We start from the raw sequence: 15450 nt of genomic DNA, 5'->3' as shown, positions 1-15450 counted from the left end.
GGTTAAAGTCAGGTTTTAATCTGAATGCAGGGCTGATTGAGAGATTAACAAGCAACAATTGTGAGAATAAAATTAAAGCACGCCCCCCCCCCTCAGTTTGCTTCTGGAAGAAACTGGGGAAGGGAGCTGAAGAGGCTTTTAGCCTAGCCCCAATTTCATAAAACTTATTCCTACATCACTAGACTACAGTTTTGAACATTTTAAAAGCACAAACTCAAAAGATATATCTCCAAATGGCCAAAATATTTTGAATCATAAAGTCCGTGCTTGCTTCTGATAGTAAAGACATAAGTAGTTTCTGTCTTATCAGGCCAAAGATAATTAAGAGGCAATTGTATTCTGAATGGGGTGGGGCAATCTTGTCCCTCAAGGGATGCTGTCTTGAAGTGAACTGCTTACTAACTCCTACTGGAAAGAGGGGGAGAGGAGCATCCCAGCTGTGCCTTCCTCTTGCTTTCTAGTTAGGAACTCTTGTGAACTCTGTGCTGCAGGGATGGGCCCACTCAGTCCTTGGGACACCTGGGTCCTTGGTATGTATACCCACAGAGAGATCTATGTGTGCAATCTATGGCACATGTGCCATAGATTCACCATCACTGATCTAGGATTATAATCAAGAATCATATACAATCAAGAATAATATCAATAAAACTAAGCATAATTTTCCAGGGGGTAAATAGTATATTTAATAAAATAAAAGATTTCCAGGCATTACAGCGCCCCCTCCCCAAAGAGAGAGAGAGAGAGCAGAAAAAAAGTCTATGAGCAAATCCAACATTCAACAAAAGTATAAAAAGATAATAGAAAAGTGAAAACTTAAAGTTTGAATAAGTTTACATAGAATTCATTCATGCCTGGGAAGGTGACAATTAAGATACTTAAGATATCCATGATTCTTGAAGTATTTAAAGGACTACAGATATTTAAATTCTTAAGATACCTTAAGGACTTTATCACTATTAAGGCAGTGAGAAGTATACATAGATAAAAGGAAGAAAATAAGTTGAATAAGATGGGTTGATTAAAAAGATAAAGAGAAGAGAAAGAGGAAAGCATAAAGAGAAAAGGACAGAAGGAGGTAAATTATTTCACATTAAGAGGCACATAAAAGTCAATACAAAAAAAGTCAATAAAGGGGAAAACACTTCAACCTTATTCTCATTAGAATTAGCTCAAAGTAGGAATAACACAGTCAGTCAGCTATAGAAACCTATTTACCCTGTAGGGAAATAGGTAGGAAGGGGGAAAAGGGAGAGTGGAATAGACAAAAAGGAGGGTGAATTGGAGAAGACAGAGGTAGGAAACAAGACATTTGTGAATAGGGGAAGGGAGAGAGAGAGAGAGAGGATAAACAGGTAAAGATGGAGGGAAACACACAATTAGTAATCATAACTGTGAGTGACTAGGATGAACTAACCCATAAAATGAACCACGATGGTATCGTGGATTAAAAAGCTGAATCCTACAAAATGCCTCTATAAGAAACACTTAAAAAAAAAAACAAAACAAAACATACCTTCCCCCCTTAGAATCAAAACTATGTATTGGTTCCAAGGCAGAAGAATGATAAGGGCTAGGCAATGGGGTTTAAGTGACTTGCCCAGGGTCACACAGCTAGGAAAAGCCTGGCTCTCAATCCACTGAGCCACCCAGCTGCTCCCAAGAAACAATTTTAAAACAGAGAGGCACACCAAGTAAAAGTAAGAGGCTGGATCAGAATCTATTATGCCTCACCTAAAATTTTTTTTAAAAGCAGGAGAAGCAATCATGATCTCAGACAAAGTAAAAAATAAAAATTGATCTAAATAAGAGATAAGGAAGTTACATTTTGATTAAAAAAAACACACCACAGATAGTGAAACAATATCAAAACTAAACATATATATATATATATATATATATATATATATATATATATATACATCAAACAGCATAGCATCCAAATTCCTTAAGGAGAAGCTTACAAGAGTGACAAAGGAAATAGGCAGTAAAACTTTACTAGTGGGGTACCTCAACCTTTTCCTCTCAGAATTAGATAAATCCAACCAAAGAATAAATAAGAAAGAAGTTAAGGAGGTAAGGTAAGTAGAACTTTAGAAAACTTTCTAATATGATAGACCTCTTGAGAAAAAAGAATGGGAATAGAAAGGAATATATTGTTTCCCCCAGTAGTACATGGCATGGCACCTTCACAAAAACTGATCACATATTAGGACAGCTGTAGACAATAGAAAATTCCTGGGGGTATACCTACCAAAACAAATCCAGCAATTTAATGAGGACAATTACAAAATACATTTCCCACAAATAAAGTCAGAACTAAAATAACTGGACAAATGTTAATTACTCATGGATAGATTGAGCCAATATAATTTTTTAAATGACAATCCTACCTAAATTAATTTTATCTATCCAGCACCATATCAAACTACCCAAAAATTATAGAGCCAGAAAAAATAATTCCAAAATTCATCTGAAAGAACAAAAAGTAAAGAATATCAAGGGAATTGGTAGGAAAAAATGTGAAGGAAGAATGCCTGGCCATACAAGATTTCGAACTCTGTTATAAAACAGTAATTATCAAAACAATTTGGCATTGGCTAATAGAGTAGTGGATTAGTGGAATAGATTAGGCAATCAATACACAGTAGTTAATGACCCTAACTCACTGACAAAAAAAATGCTGAGAAAATCCTGAAATAACATGGCAAGAAACTAGGCATAAACTGGCATCTCATATCATATATCAAAATAAAGTCCAAAAGGATATTTGATCTAGAAATAAGGGATGACACCATAAAGAAATTAGGAGAACACAGAATTATTTACTTGTCAGACATATAAGGGAAGGAGGGAGAGAATCTGAATAGCCAAATGTTAGATAACAAATGTCAAAAATTGTTTCTGTGTAATTGAAAAAAAATTCAAGTTAAAAATAAAAGGACTTGAGAAAAATAGCTGAAGTACTCACCATCAACCTCAACAGCTTTCTTTAGTTCTTGAACATGTTCATCCGTTAAATTGATTCCCAAGCTCTTCAAAGTGTTGTCTAGATCATCAACATTGACTTTCCCTTGATTGACACTGGTAACAACCATCTTTGCATTTTCAAATCCTATTTATACAGGCAAATAAAAGGGTCAAATCAATAAGCTGGTGAGTCTGAATAAACATATTTGAACACTGTGTTCACTTTTCAGAATGAGGGGTCTTGAATTTGGGAACCTATAAAAAGGGAAAAACTCTCTGTATTCCTGCTTGTCTTCATAAAAATAAAGAAGCTTCATTGCTTCTGATTATTATAACATATATATATTAACATAGTCTATAATAACATATATATATATAATAATAACAATAGTTTAACTCAACCCAGAAAAGATTTATTAAGCACATACTTCATTCCAGGAACTATTTTGAGCACTGTGGGTATAGACAAAAATGAAAACAGTCCTCCTTGTCCTCCAGGTGCTTATATTTGACTAAGTGACCCATGTATAGCATTTTGAGGTTTGCAAAAAGCTTTATAAATGTAATTTTATATCTATAATGACTGAAATATTAATGACAAAAATAAAGAGGTGGTGTGAATTATGTCATTATAATCCATCAGTTGTGATAGTTTCTTCATAGCCATTACAAATACTGTTTTGACTGTATCTTTCGGAGGCTTTAGGAGAGTCCAGGACTGATGTTTCTCAGGAGCCATTTTGCAATGGCTCATGTTCATTCACAAGTGCTAGTGTACCTAAATGGCCTATTGTTCTTGAAAAGAAGCTAGAAGAATAAGACTATTGAAAGAATCAGGTCAACTAGAGAAAACTAGTCTGAAGAAAGCGAAAAGAAAAATCAAGATGAAAAAACAAAGAAGCCAATGCAAAGCAAATGGAAGAAATCCAGACTCAGACAAGATTGTAAAAAGTAAACTGGGAAACATGAAGAACCATGTTTACTTTTTCTTTGTATCTTTTGAGTAAGCACAGTGCCTGGTTCATAATAAATGGCTGATAAATGCTTGTCAATTGATTAATATGGAGAAAGACAAATAGAACCAGAATATTTTGAACACGGGTCACAGCTAACAAAAGTGAAAGGAAGTAAGACTTTAAAATCGACTTAGAAAGGGATATAAAACACAAACTTACTGTTTGTTTATTTTCTATTGATTTTTATGTAAATGTTTAAACAGTATAAGTACAATAGGATGAGGGTTGACTCTAGCAACTTCATGCTTTTTTTTTTTATACTCTTACCTTTCATCTTAGAATCAATTCTGTGTATTGGTCCCAAGGCAGAAGAGAGGTAAGAGCTAGGCAATGGGGATGAAGTGACTTGCCTAAGGTCACACAGTTAGAAAGTGTCTGAGGTCAAATTAGAACCCAGGACCTCCCATCTTTAGGCCACTCTCAATGCACTGAGCCATTTCATTCCTCCCCCCCATGTTCTTTTTTTTTCCTAGTCAGAAAAACCACTCTTTAATTAAGGAAAGGGGTTCAGTGCTGTAATTTGGCCTCCACACCACATGCCTATGCAGAGTCCAAGGACTGAACTCTGGTTACTCTGATTGCTCTGGCCACTGACCCCTTGGAACACCTACTGCACTAGATTGGACAATTCCCTACCATGTTCTTAAAGGTTAATTGCTAGCCTCTCTTTTGCCTAAAGAACCAATACACAGTATTGATTCTAAGACAAAAGGTAAGAGTTTAAAAAAAATCATAAATTTTATATTGAATATACATGAATAAAAATGTTACATCATTATATGTAAACTAACATAAGGACAGGAAGACTCATTTATACTCACGTTGGGCCTGCTCCAATTTTTTGCTATCATCCAATTTCTTGACAACTTCCTTTAAATTCACTTCTCCTTCTACAAAATGGAGGGGTGGGAAGGAAAAAAGTAATTAACGCTAAGTCTATAAAGTACACAATAAAATAGAAAGCCTGGTTACCTTCCTCTTCCTTTGTGATGTGTAGAGCAACCCCAAAGTTCAAAAGCTATCCCAGAAATTAGTCTGAGAGAAGCCCATCTGCCCCAAGAGAACGTCTGTAAGTGATATTCTACCCTATCCAGTCAGAAGGATCTGTAAAAATTGAAGGGAGAGACCTGACAATAGACTTTAGTGCCAGTGAGGCTCTAGGAGTGAAGCCTCAATATTGACACAGACTCGTTAATTTCTAATGCTCCCCCATCAACTTAGAAATCAGTGCGTGTTACCCACCTCCTCTGTATTTAGCATGTATTTATTTGTGCATGTATTAGTTCCCTCTCTTCGGACGTAAGTCTTCAGGGCAAAGACTATTACTGCCTTTGCCTTTGTATTTCGGGCACCTAGCACAGAGGAGGCATTCAATAAATGCTTATAAAATTGAGGTGAACGGCTTCAGTTTAGCAGGACAGGATAGCAAAAAGGGAAGCAGTGAAGGAACATACCAGGACATACACAGAACAAGTATAGACCTTTAAAAAAGGCAAGCCAAGGATAATAGAATGAGATGCCAGAGAAGATTCAGACGATCAAGGGGGAGACCCTGAGAGGTTGATAGAATCCAGAAATGGACATGCTGAGATAAGAATAAATAATATTCAGTGGAAATTGGGAAATTGGGAAAGAAGAGCTTCTTCTAAGAACTTGATGAAATGTTCACAATCTATTCTCCATCCTCATCAGAACAACTAGCATTTATACACACCAAATGGCAAGTACATCCTCTTAATATATAATAAGCCTGGGAGACGGGTGCTTTTTTTATCCTCATTTTACAGATGAGGAGCCTGAGGCAAAGATTCAGAATCTTACCCAAGCTGATAAGACCTTCGCCCTCCTGACTCTCGGTCTAGTACTCTAGCCACAACACCACCTAGCAGCCTCAGTTCTCTAGTTTCCCATCTTCCCCCCCACCATTTGCCTTTCAAGAGGAGAAATACTCAGGATTAATAAAAGCACTATCCCTAGCCAACCTATCCTAGTTTCAAATGTTTAACCTTTTGGGAATATTAAAATTTTACTTTGCCGTTAGAAAGAATATGCACCCTCCTTTACCCTCTGCAAATAACCTAATAAGTTCTTACCATCTGGCACAATAGAGTTCAATATTTCTGTAGTCTCTTTTGCATCTACATCGAATCCCAAGCTGTCCAGGACAGACGGAACATCAGTCATCTTGACTTTCCCATCCTTAACACTGGTGACAACGTTAACTGCATTTTGTATTCCTAAAGAGAAAAATGATCAAAGGGCTAAGCTTTTTAAATTGGCTAATTTGAAAAAATCTATAGATGTCGGAACAAGAGAAAGGGGAGAAAGCAAATATATTCATTTTACAGAGCTGTGGTTCTTGGCTTTCTTGGTATCACTAAAGTGGCTTGAATAACTGAACAGAAGAGAAACTCATTAAAGGAAGAATTGTCTTTGGATCTTTAGCACTAAACATGGTGCCTGATAATAATAATCAGTTAGTTGAGCCCATGCTGGTTGATTAAGTTGAATTAAATGACACTGCATGCTCCTAACTTGCTAACCAAAGGGAAAGTCAGACTTTTACTGCTCTTAAAGAAATAGCAATTTAATAAAATATGATCTCATCAGCCTAAGTATTAATTCAAGGCAAAAGCAAAAGTCCAAATTTTTTTTTTAAGTGCAAACATGCCAAATGTGGCACATTACTAGAGACTTCTTTTTCTCCTCTAAGGGGTTGGGCTTCAATTAATACCAGCTTATTATAAAGTGAATTCTATAAAACCATTTGAGATGACCCTGGAATTAGCCATAAACTAGGATTTCGAGCTGGAAAAATCCTTGAAGGTCTCTCCTCTGAGATCTTTTGGGGTTTTTTTCATAAAATAAAACAAAATAAGGGGATTATACAGGAAACCATGTATCTCTATTATGTACATCTTAGCTTCCTTCTTAAAAATATAATCCATTTTAAAAGATGGCTTTAATGGGGTGGGAGAAAGGAGGGATACAATTGGGAATCTAGACAATATAGAGACAAAATATATCAATAAAATGCATTTTAAAATGAATCATAACAACAAGTAACTTTCAAAGCAAATGTCCTTGTTTGTGTTTTTTTTCTGGACTATATTTTCAATGTTTCAATGACCCTCTTTTCTTTTTTCTTATCTTGAAAATCCTAACTCCATTCCTCTCCTTCCTAATATCATGTTAGTTCTTATTAACGGATTATAAGTGGCTTATGGCCCACTGGGACTATCAAACCACTGGTTATTTCTTTCCTCAAAGTATCTATATATTGAATTTCAAGTCACCATTAGGGTTTCAGATAGGAAAAATGTGGGTCATAGCTGCCTTTGAAGAATCTACTTATTACCAACTTATCCAAAGAAATTATCCTAAAATACTAGATATATCTGGTTTAAAAAAACAAACAATAGATCCTATAATTTTCCGCAGACCTCAGGGTATTTTACAAAGCACTTGTGCCAGCAGATGTTCTTCCCATCCCAATTATCCAGAGTGGCTAAAAACCTCTAAGAAAGGAGGAGGGCTAAAGGATAAGGTATATTGTAGAACAAACCCTGTCTGTCCTAAATTATTCAATCAGAAAAGGAACTGGAAATGATATAGAAATAACACTTTTTGCTTATCTTAATTGCTGATGTGAGTCCCCTGAAATCCAGGCATTCCTCAGTAGCAAATACTATTGGGGTGTTGAGACTCAATTTAATTCCCTTTCTCTTTCATGAAGTCTCTTCAGAGAGTTCAGAATCAAAGACTTTTTTTTCTATCTCTGAATCCATCAAACTAATGGTTTACGTCACTCAGTTGGCAATTAATCACATTTTCCCTTATATAACGCTTATGCTTTTATTGAACTGTTCTGTGTTCATGCCTTATCTAAAGAATTAATGTCTTTAAAGACAAAAAGTCACTAACAAAATGGAAAAAGAAGATACAAACAAAGGAAATTATCTTCCTGACTATGAATTTTAAGACCATGTTTCCATTTACAAAAGTACTAAAAAGAAAGGGAATTGATGGATTTCTATTAAAAAGTTAAATTTCTATCAATGTATAAAAAATCAGAGTGTATATAAAAATAGAAAAAAGGAAATATTCCTTCCTACTTACGTTGGCCCTCACTCATTTTTTGGGCATTTGTCAACTTATCAATAACATCTTGTAAAGATACTGTTCCATCCTCTACAAAATGAAAAAAATCAGATATTATCAAGTTATAAGTATATGACATTTTCATAGCATTCAAAGGTTTGCAAAGCATTTTACATACATTATCTTATTGAAGCTGCACAGAAACTCTGAGGTTATTTTGGAGATATTTTACAAATGAGGGAATGAGACTCAAAAAAATTAAGTCACTTGCCCAAACCCGCAAGTACACCTGCTGGCGAGTATCAATGCCAAGATTCAGACTTTCTGGATTCTAACAGAAGTGGACCCTAAGAAGTACAAGGAAATATGGTAGATTGGGTTTTTTTTCTGAAGAACTCATGAAAAAAGTGTAAAAAGAAGAAGGAATAGCAGGACTAGATTTTTAACTGTATTATAAAGCAGTAACTATTAAAAACTATGGTACTGGCTAAGAAATAGAAAGAGAGAGCAGTGGAACAAAATAGACACACAACAAATAGTAACTAAAGAGCATACTATATACTAACCCTGTATTTGACAAAGCTAAAGATCCAAGTTTTAGAGTTAAGAATTCATTATTAGGTAAAAATCGTTGGGAAAACTGGAAAACAATTAAGCAGGAACTAAGGATAAACCAATATCTTACTTACACCATTCACCAATATAAAATCAAAGTGGATATATGATTTAGACATAAAAGGGGAGTTTGTAAGCAAATTAGAAGGACAGGAAATGTATTATCTATCAGATTTATGGACTGAAGAGGAATTTTTGAGTAAACAAGAAATAAGAACATTGTGAGACATAAAATAGATGATTTTGATTACATTAAATTAAAAAGGGGGTTGTACAAATGAAACTAAATTAGCCAAGATGAGAAGGGATGTAGAAAATTGGGGGGGGGGAGAGATTTTATAGACAGGTTCTTCGATAAAGATCTCATATCTAAAATACATAAAGAATTTTTTTCAAATTTATAGGAATATAAGCCATTCCCCAGTTGAGAAATGGTTGAAAGATATGAAAAGACAGTTTTTGGATAAAGAAATCAAAGCCATATATAGTTATAGGAAAAATACTTTAAATCATTATTAATCAGAGAAATACAAATCAAAATAATTCTGAGATATCATCTCACACATATTGGATTGGCTAAAATGATAAAAGGGGAAAATGCCAAATGCTAGAGGGGATAAAGAAAAATGGAGACACAAATACATTGTTGGTAGAACAGTGAATTGATACAACTATTTTGTAGAGCAATCTGGAATTATACCCAGAGAGTTATAAAACTGTGTGGGGTTTTCTTGGCAAAGATACTAGAGTGGTTTGCCATTTCCTGCTCCAACACATTCTATAGATGAAGAAACTTAAGGCAAATAGAGCTGAATGACTTGCCCAGGGTCACACAGCTAGTAAGTATCTAAGGCTGGATTTGAACCCAGGAAGTCTTTCTGACTCTAGGTCTGGCACTCTATCCACCTCCCATCTTACTACTTGATGTTTATCTACAAGAACATAAGTTATTCAGACTCAAAAAATAAATAAATTGAGTTCTTAAGTAACCCTACCTCAGAAAAAGGAATCAATTAAACTATCAAAATAAATGAACTGCCAAAGAAAGAAATCTGGGTCCAATGAATTGAATCTATTAACTTTTTAAAGAGTAATTCATACAAATACCAGAAAATGTGTGCTAAAAAATACTCTTCCCAAAAAAATGACTGTGATGTGAAGAAAAATGAATCTATTATATTATATATGCACATATAGTTTGTGTGTATTTATGTATACATATACATACATACTTTTTAATATAATTTTTAAAAGAAAGAACACTGAATTTTAGCTTAAATCCAGTCTCCACCACCTACCACTGCTTGTTAAGAAAACCACATAATTTCTCTGAATTTCAGTTTCCTCATCTGTAAAATGAAGGTATTAAACTAAATGCTTTCTAAGATCCCTTTTTTCTAACTCTAAATCTACTGATTTATAATATCAGAAAATAAGGACACTGATATAACCCACCTTAGAACTCTAAACTTTGCAAGGATGGTTAAAAACATTAGTAATCCTTGGTAAAGATATATTCTATTACACTTTGTGCAAATAACTCTATAAAGAACTAAAGTACTCACCACCAGTGTCAGTATATTTCTCTATATCTTGTATTTCTTCCTCCCCTAATGCTATTCCCATGGTTTCTAGTGCTTTTCCCAGATCAGAAGTCTTTACTTTCCCTTCTGAGACAGTGTTGAGAAGAGTCCAGGCATCTTGTAATTCTGTTAAATTGTATACATATTAATGAATGTAAGGAACTTAGAAAAAAAGCATTACTGGAGAATTTATTAATTTTCTAAAGCAATGAAGTATTGTATTTGAGTTTAAAGAAGCAACAATATATAAAATGCATTGTCAAAGAGAAATATTTTATATGTTCTTCCTTGTTACTTAAAAAAAGTTCCCTGTTTTTAATAATCAATGATAGTGAATTATTTTAAAAAATCAGAATATTATTATAAGTAATAAGCATAAATCCATGTCTATGACCTCAGACACTTCCCAGCTGTGTGACCCTGAGCATTTAACCCCAACTGCCTAGCCCTGGTACCACTCTTCTGCCTTGGAATCAAGTATTGATTCCAAAATGGAAGGTAAGGGTTTCAAATAAACAAATAAATAAACAAACAAATAAATCCATGCCCAGATGTGCATAAAAGAGACATCATGATGGAGTAGAAGACTATATTTGTAGATGAGCTCCATCCTCAGCTTTTACTTTTATTGCCTTTTGCTGTCATTCAAGCTGTTTTTCAAGCATGTCTGACTCTTTCTGATTCAGTTTGGGGTTTTATTGGCAAAGATACTAGAGTGATTTGTCATTTTCTTCTCCAGCTCATTTTACAGATGAAGAACTGAGACAAATTGGGTTAAGTGACTTGCCTGGAGTCACATAGCCAGTAAGTATTTGAGGCTGGATTTGAACTCAAGAAAAGACTTTTCCCAGACTCCAGAACTGGTGCTCTATGAACTAGGGCACCATCTAGCTTGTTCCATAATCTCATTGATCTTAGGCAAATCAATGGATTTTTCTAGACATCAATTTCCTCATGCTGAAATTGAAAGGACCAGAGGAAATAGCCTCTGTGGTCTCATTATACATCCTCCTATTAACAGACAGAGATGTGGAGAGGGAGTTAAAAATGCGGGATTTCATCAGCATAAGGAATTTTTTCCACAGAAAACAGAACTTCCATCTGTGATTTAATCAATGGATTTAATTAATGTATTTCTTCCTCTTTCTGTATATTATAATTATAATGTGGGAGTTTGCTAAGGAATTCCTTTTTCTTGTCTGGTTAGCAAACAATGGTGTCAGGGAAGGCTAGGTAGTACAGTGGATAGAGCACTAAGGTTGGAATTGGGAGAACCTGAGTTCAAATCTGGCCTCAGATATTTCCTAGCTATGTGTGACCCTGGGCAAGTCACTTAATCCTGCTTTCCTAGCCCTCACCCCTTCTGCCTGAAGTTAATATTGGGACACAAGGTAAGGGTTAAAAAAAACAACACCACTCAGTGGTAGCTTATTGTAAAAAATGCTTCAAGGATACATCTAATAACTCATAATTAGGCACATCTGGGCTTTACTAAGTAATTTATGACCTAATACTTGTTTTAAGCTGTCTGACTCTCTCTTTTTCTCCTTCCCACACTTTGACACCTTGAATCTCAAAGAAACTTTGAAACCTAAATTAGGACCAAAAGAAGGGAAATAAATTTTGTCTTCTCTTCAGGGTTCCTCTCAATAACAGATGTCAAGGGGATAGCTAGGTGGCTGAGTAGATTGAGACCCAGATGTTGGATTGAGACCCAGGTGTTGAGACAGAGATCCCTGGATTCAAATCTGGCCTCAAAATTTCCTAGCTGTGTCCTGGATAAGTCACTTAACCCCCATTGCTTAGCTCTTAACTCTTCTGCCTTGGAACCAATATACAGTATTGATTCTAAGATGGAAGATAAGGTTTAAAAAAAAAACTCAAAATGGTGAAGGTCTTGGTTAACTAGGTTGATTTTTAAAATTCAAACAACATATATTATAGAAATTCTCAAGGTTTCTTTGGTATTTTAGGAATAAAGCTAAATCATTTCTCCCAATTTCAGAATAACTAAAAAACAAGGAGGTGTAGGAGAAAAGATTCAGGGAGAAACAATTTCATGGGGATGACTACTTTCCATGGGACTTCTCTAAACCAAGAGTTGACCTGCATAAATAATGAAGAGAGCGACAGCAAGTGATTTTCATTTGCTTTCTTTGCTCCTGAATTGATCCTAAAATAAGAAAACTTAGGATTCACCAATGAAACGCTCAGGCAGCAAATGTTAAGAAGCTCAGATTAATTATTATTGAAAATTCCAAGTCAATGCTGATCACAAATTTCTTTATCTTCTTTGAACTGATATCATTTCAAAGCATTAATTAAACTACAAAAACATTTAATTAGAAAATAATAATATGAAACGATTAGAATCCTTTTCTAATAACTGGTACACAAATTTGAACCATTTTCAATATAATAAAAATTTTGTGAACATTTATCTAAGCTACTAAATTTGATATAACATTCAATATCTACACATCAGTGTACAAATCAACCATGACTGTCAGACTATATTGTTTTTATCTTCTGGAATTATTTCAATCCTTACACTGGTGTTTAACACTTTCATTTTTATACCTACTTTACTTTGCCTAATTATATCACTCTGATGAAGGCAGGGACCATAATTTATGTTCTTTATATATTCAAATCAGTACCTTGAAAAGCACTATAAAAATGTTAAAATGTTGGTAGAAATATTGGTTCTAGAGAACAAATAAAAAAACTTACTTTTCCCATGAGAAAGTGACAGGGAGCTACAGAGACAGAATGACACATAGGTTTCCAGATACAGTCAATGTACTGGTTGTGGGTTTTTATTTTGCTCTTTTTCTTTTCTACAAGGGAATTTTTAATTCCTGGGGTGGTTGGAAAGAGGTCATTATCTAGAAGTTGCATTAATAAATTTTACTTGTAAAGCTACGTTAATAGATTGACTGGTTACAAACACAAAACTTGACCACCAAGATTGGGGAGGGGGGGGGGTAACTCAATTACTGAAAATGGAAAGGAATGGGGAGAAACTGCAAAAAATTAAATCCCTATCCATAAAAATGTCCAACCATTACTGCCAATACAGGAATGGAAAAGGTTCATTCATACTCACGTTGGGTCTTCTTGCAGTTTTTGATTTCAGAATATTTCTTGATAAATTCCCGTAGGTCTATATCTTTAAGATCTACCAAAAAAAGTATAGGGAGAAATCAAATATTGTAATGGAAAGGATTCTAATAAAGCAATTTTTACAAAGACAGGGAAAGCCGAGACCTCAGAATTATCTGAAAAACTTGGTGTTGTATAGATTAGGTCAAAATTAAAAGTTGTAGACCTGAATTTTAAAAATTATCTCCTCAGAATAAAAGTTCAAGAATCTCAAGAATATATTTGGGAGAAGGGAGTGTAGGAATGAAAAAGGAAATAGTACTTCCTAATCTCCACTTATACTGTGAAGCAATAATTATCAAAAATATTCAAAAGATAGAAAAAGTGTATCATTGGAATAGATTGGATAAGGAAGGAAAAGAAATAAGTAAATTCACCTGGTATTTGATAAACTCCAAAGTATAAATTACTTGGGAAAGAAATTCACCATTTGCATTTAATGGGAAAAACTGGAAATCGGTCAGTAGCATTTGGGCCTGAGACTATGACTGAAATGTTAGCTTTGTCATGAGAAAGGACACATATTTTCATGTACTCGGCGTGACTCGTACCTCGCGACTATCTGAAAGGACTTACCACCATCTGTCTGGAAAGATTTCAATGCTTCTTGAAGATCTTCATCATTTAAATTGAATCCCAAACTCTCCAGGGTTGGTAATATATTAGCCTTTTTGATTTTCCCATCAGTGATATTGGTGACAATAGTCCATGCCTTTTGTAATTCTATATGCATATCCAAATAAAAATAGAAACTGATTCAACAACAACAAAATAGCTAACAATACACAAATCTGATAATGGGCATTGTCTTCATTTTTAAGAGCTAAGATGTCTGTGTTTAGGGCTTCCCTGAAGTAATCTAGGGAGCTAGGTGCTCCCTAGAGCATAGGGGTATGGGGACTGGAATCAGGAAGACCTGAGTTCAAATGCAGCTGGCATTTAATAGCTGTGTGACTCTAGGCAAGGCACTTTATCTCTGTTTGCCTCAGTTCCCTCATAAAAAATGAGGGTGTGATATTAGCACCTACTTCCCAGGGTTGATGTGAGGATCAAATGAAATAATAATTGTAAAATGCTTAGCAAAGTGTCTGGCACAGAGCAAGCATTATAAATGTTAGGAATTATTAGCTATTATCTTATATTGAATGATCCTACACATGTGCTGTATAAAATGCTAACTACTTTTGAGAAAATACCAATAAAATAAAACTTTGATAATCAAAAGTAAAATATTAACTCTTGCTAAAAAAAAAATAGCATATTACCTATTTGAAATGTGGAGGGCTTCTAGAAATCCCCTTTTCTTGAGAGTGATTGATTACAGCAAACAAAGTTAATCTTTTTTTTTAATGCTTCTGAGAGTCTTCCAATGACCTTCAACTGGCCACAAAATCCAAAGGATTTAAAAAAAAAAAAGTATGGCCAAGTAGAGATTAATCCTTTGGCCTTTTCCCATCTAATCTATATGGACACTTCAAGGTGGCTTTGGAGCTTCCAAAGATTAACTTACTCTGGAGAGAACAAATTAGGACCAAAATGGAAATAGGCACAAATTCTGCTTCAAAGTAAGCAAACCCACTGGTTGCTAGAGTTTCAGGGATGTCTGGTTAAACAGATTGGTTCAGGACTTCTTGAAGCTTCTCAGATACTTGAAGGCAATATGAACTGAACCAAATCAGAGCTCCTCTCCCAAAGTACACCCCTCCATTTTCCAAAGCCCAACATAGCTAACAAACTCTAAAATGGGATGAATTTACCATATGAAGGGCTATCTTAGAATTGGCTTTTGTTCCCATTGTCTCCAGACCAAGAACAGGCTTGCAGCTAAAGAGGAAGCCACAAGCAGAAAAATAGCATCATTTGATTGACTGATACCAAATCTGTGCCAGTAGTTACCACTGGAATTCCTAGAGACTAAAGGTTCATTAGTGGTATTCCAATAATTAAAAAAACACAAACAACTCTTATTTATATTTTAGGATCTTCCTCCATTAAGCCTT

At 34.8% G+C, this 15450-nt stretch overlaps 1 protein-coding gene across 18 annotated transcripts in view; it reads right to left on the bottom strand.

The window, feature by feature from the left end:
- The window catches only part of EFCAB3 (EF-hand calcium binding domain 3), a 722802-nt gene that overhangs the window by 593768 nt on the left and 113584 nt on the right, over positions 1-15450 (bottom strand). For all 18 annotated transcript variants that reach the window (XR_008916397.1, XR_008916396.1, XR_008916398.1 and 15 more), the window contains exons 36-42: positions 14027-14173; positions 13395-13466; positions 10268-10411; positions 8106-8177; positions 6080-6223; positions 4808-4876; positions 2972-3115 (exon numbers count right to left, since the gene is read on the bottom strand). Coding sequence is in view for 15 of the 18 variants with exons in the window: in XM_056817026.1 (XP_056673004.1) it covers positions 2972-3115; positions 4808-4876; positions 6080-6223; positions 8106-8177; positions 10268-10411; positions 13395-13466; positions 14027-14173 (792 nt within the window). In the remaining 3 variants the exon portion in view is untranslated. The remainder of the gene's footprint in view (positions 1-2971; positions 3116-4807; positions 4877-6079; positions 6224-8105; positions 8178-10267; positions 10412-13394; positions 13467-14026; positions 14174-15450) is intronic.

Source organism: Monodelphis domestica, chromosome 2 (assembly GCF_027887165.1).
Source record: "Monodelphis domestica isolate mMonDom1 chromosome 2, mMonDom1.pri, whole genome shotgun sequence".
Lineage (NCBI taxonomy): Eukaryota > Metazoa > Chordata > Mammalia > Didelphimorphia > Didelphidae > Monodelphis > Monodelphis domestica.
Note: the sequence above shows the minus strand (reverse complement) of the source record. Positions and strands in the feature narration are given on the sequence as shown.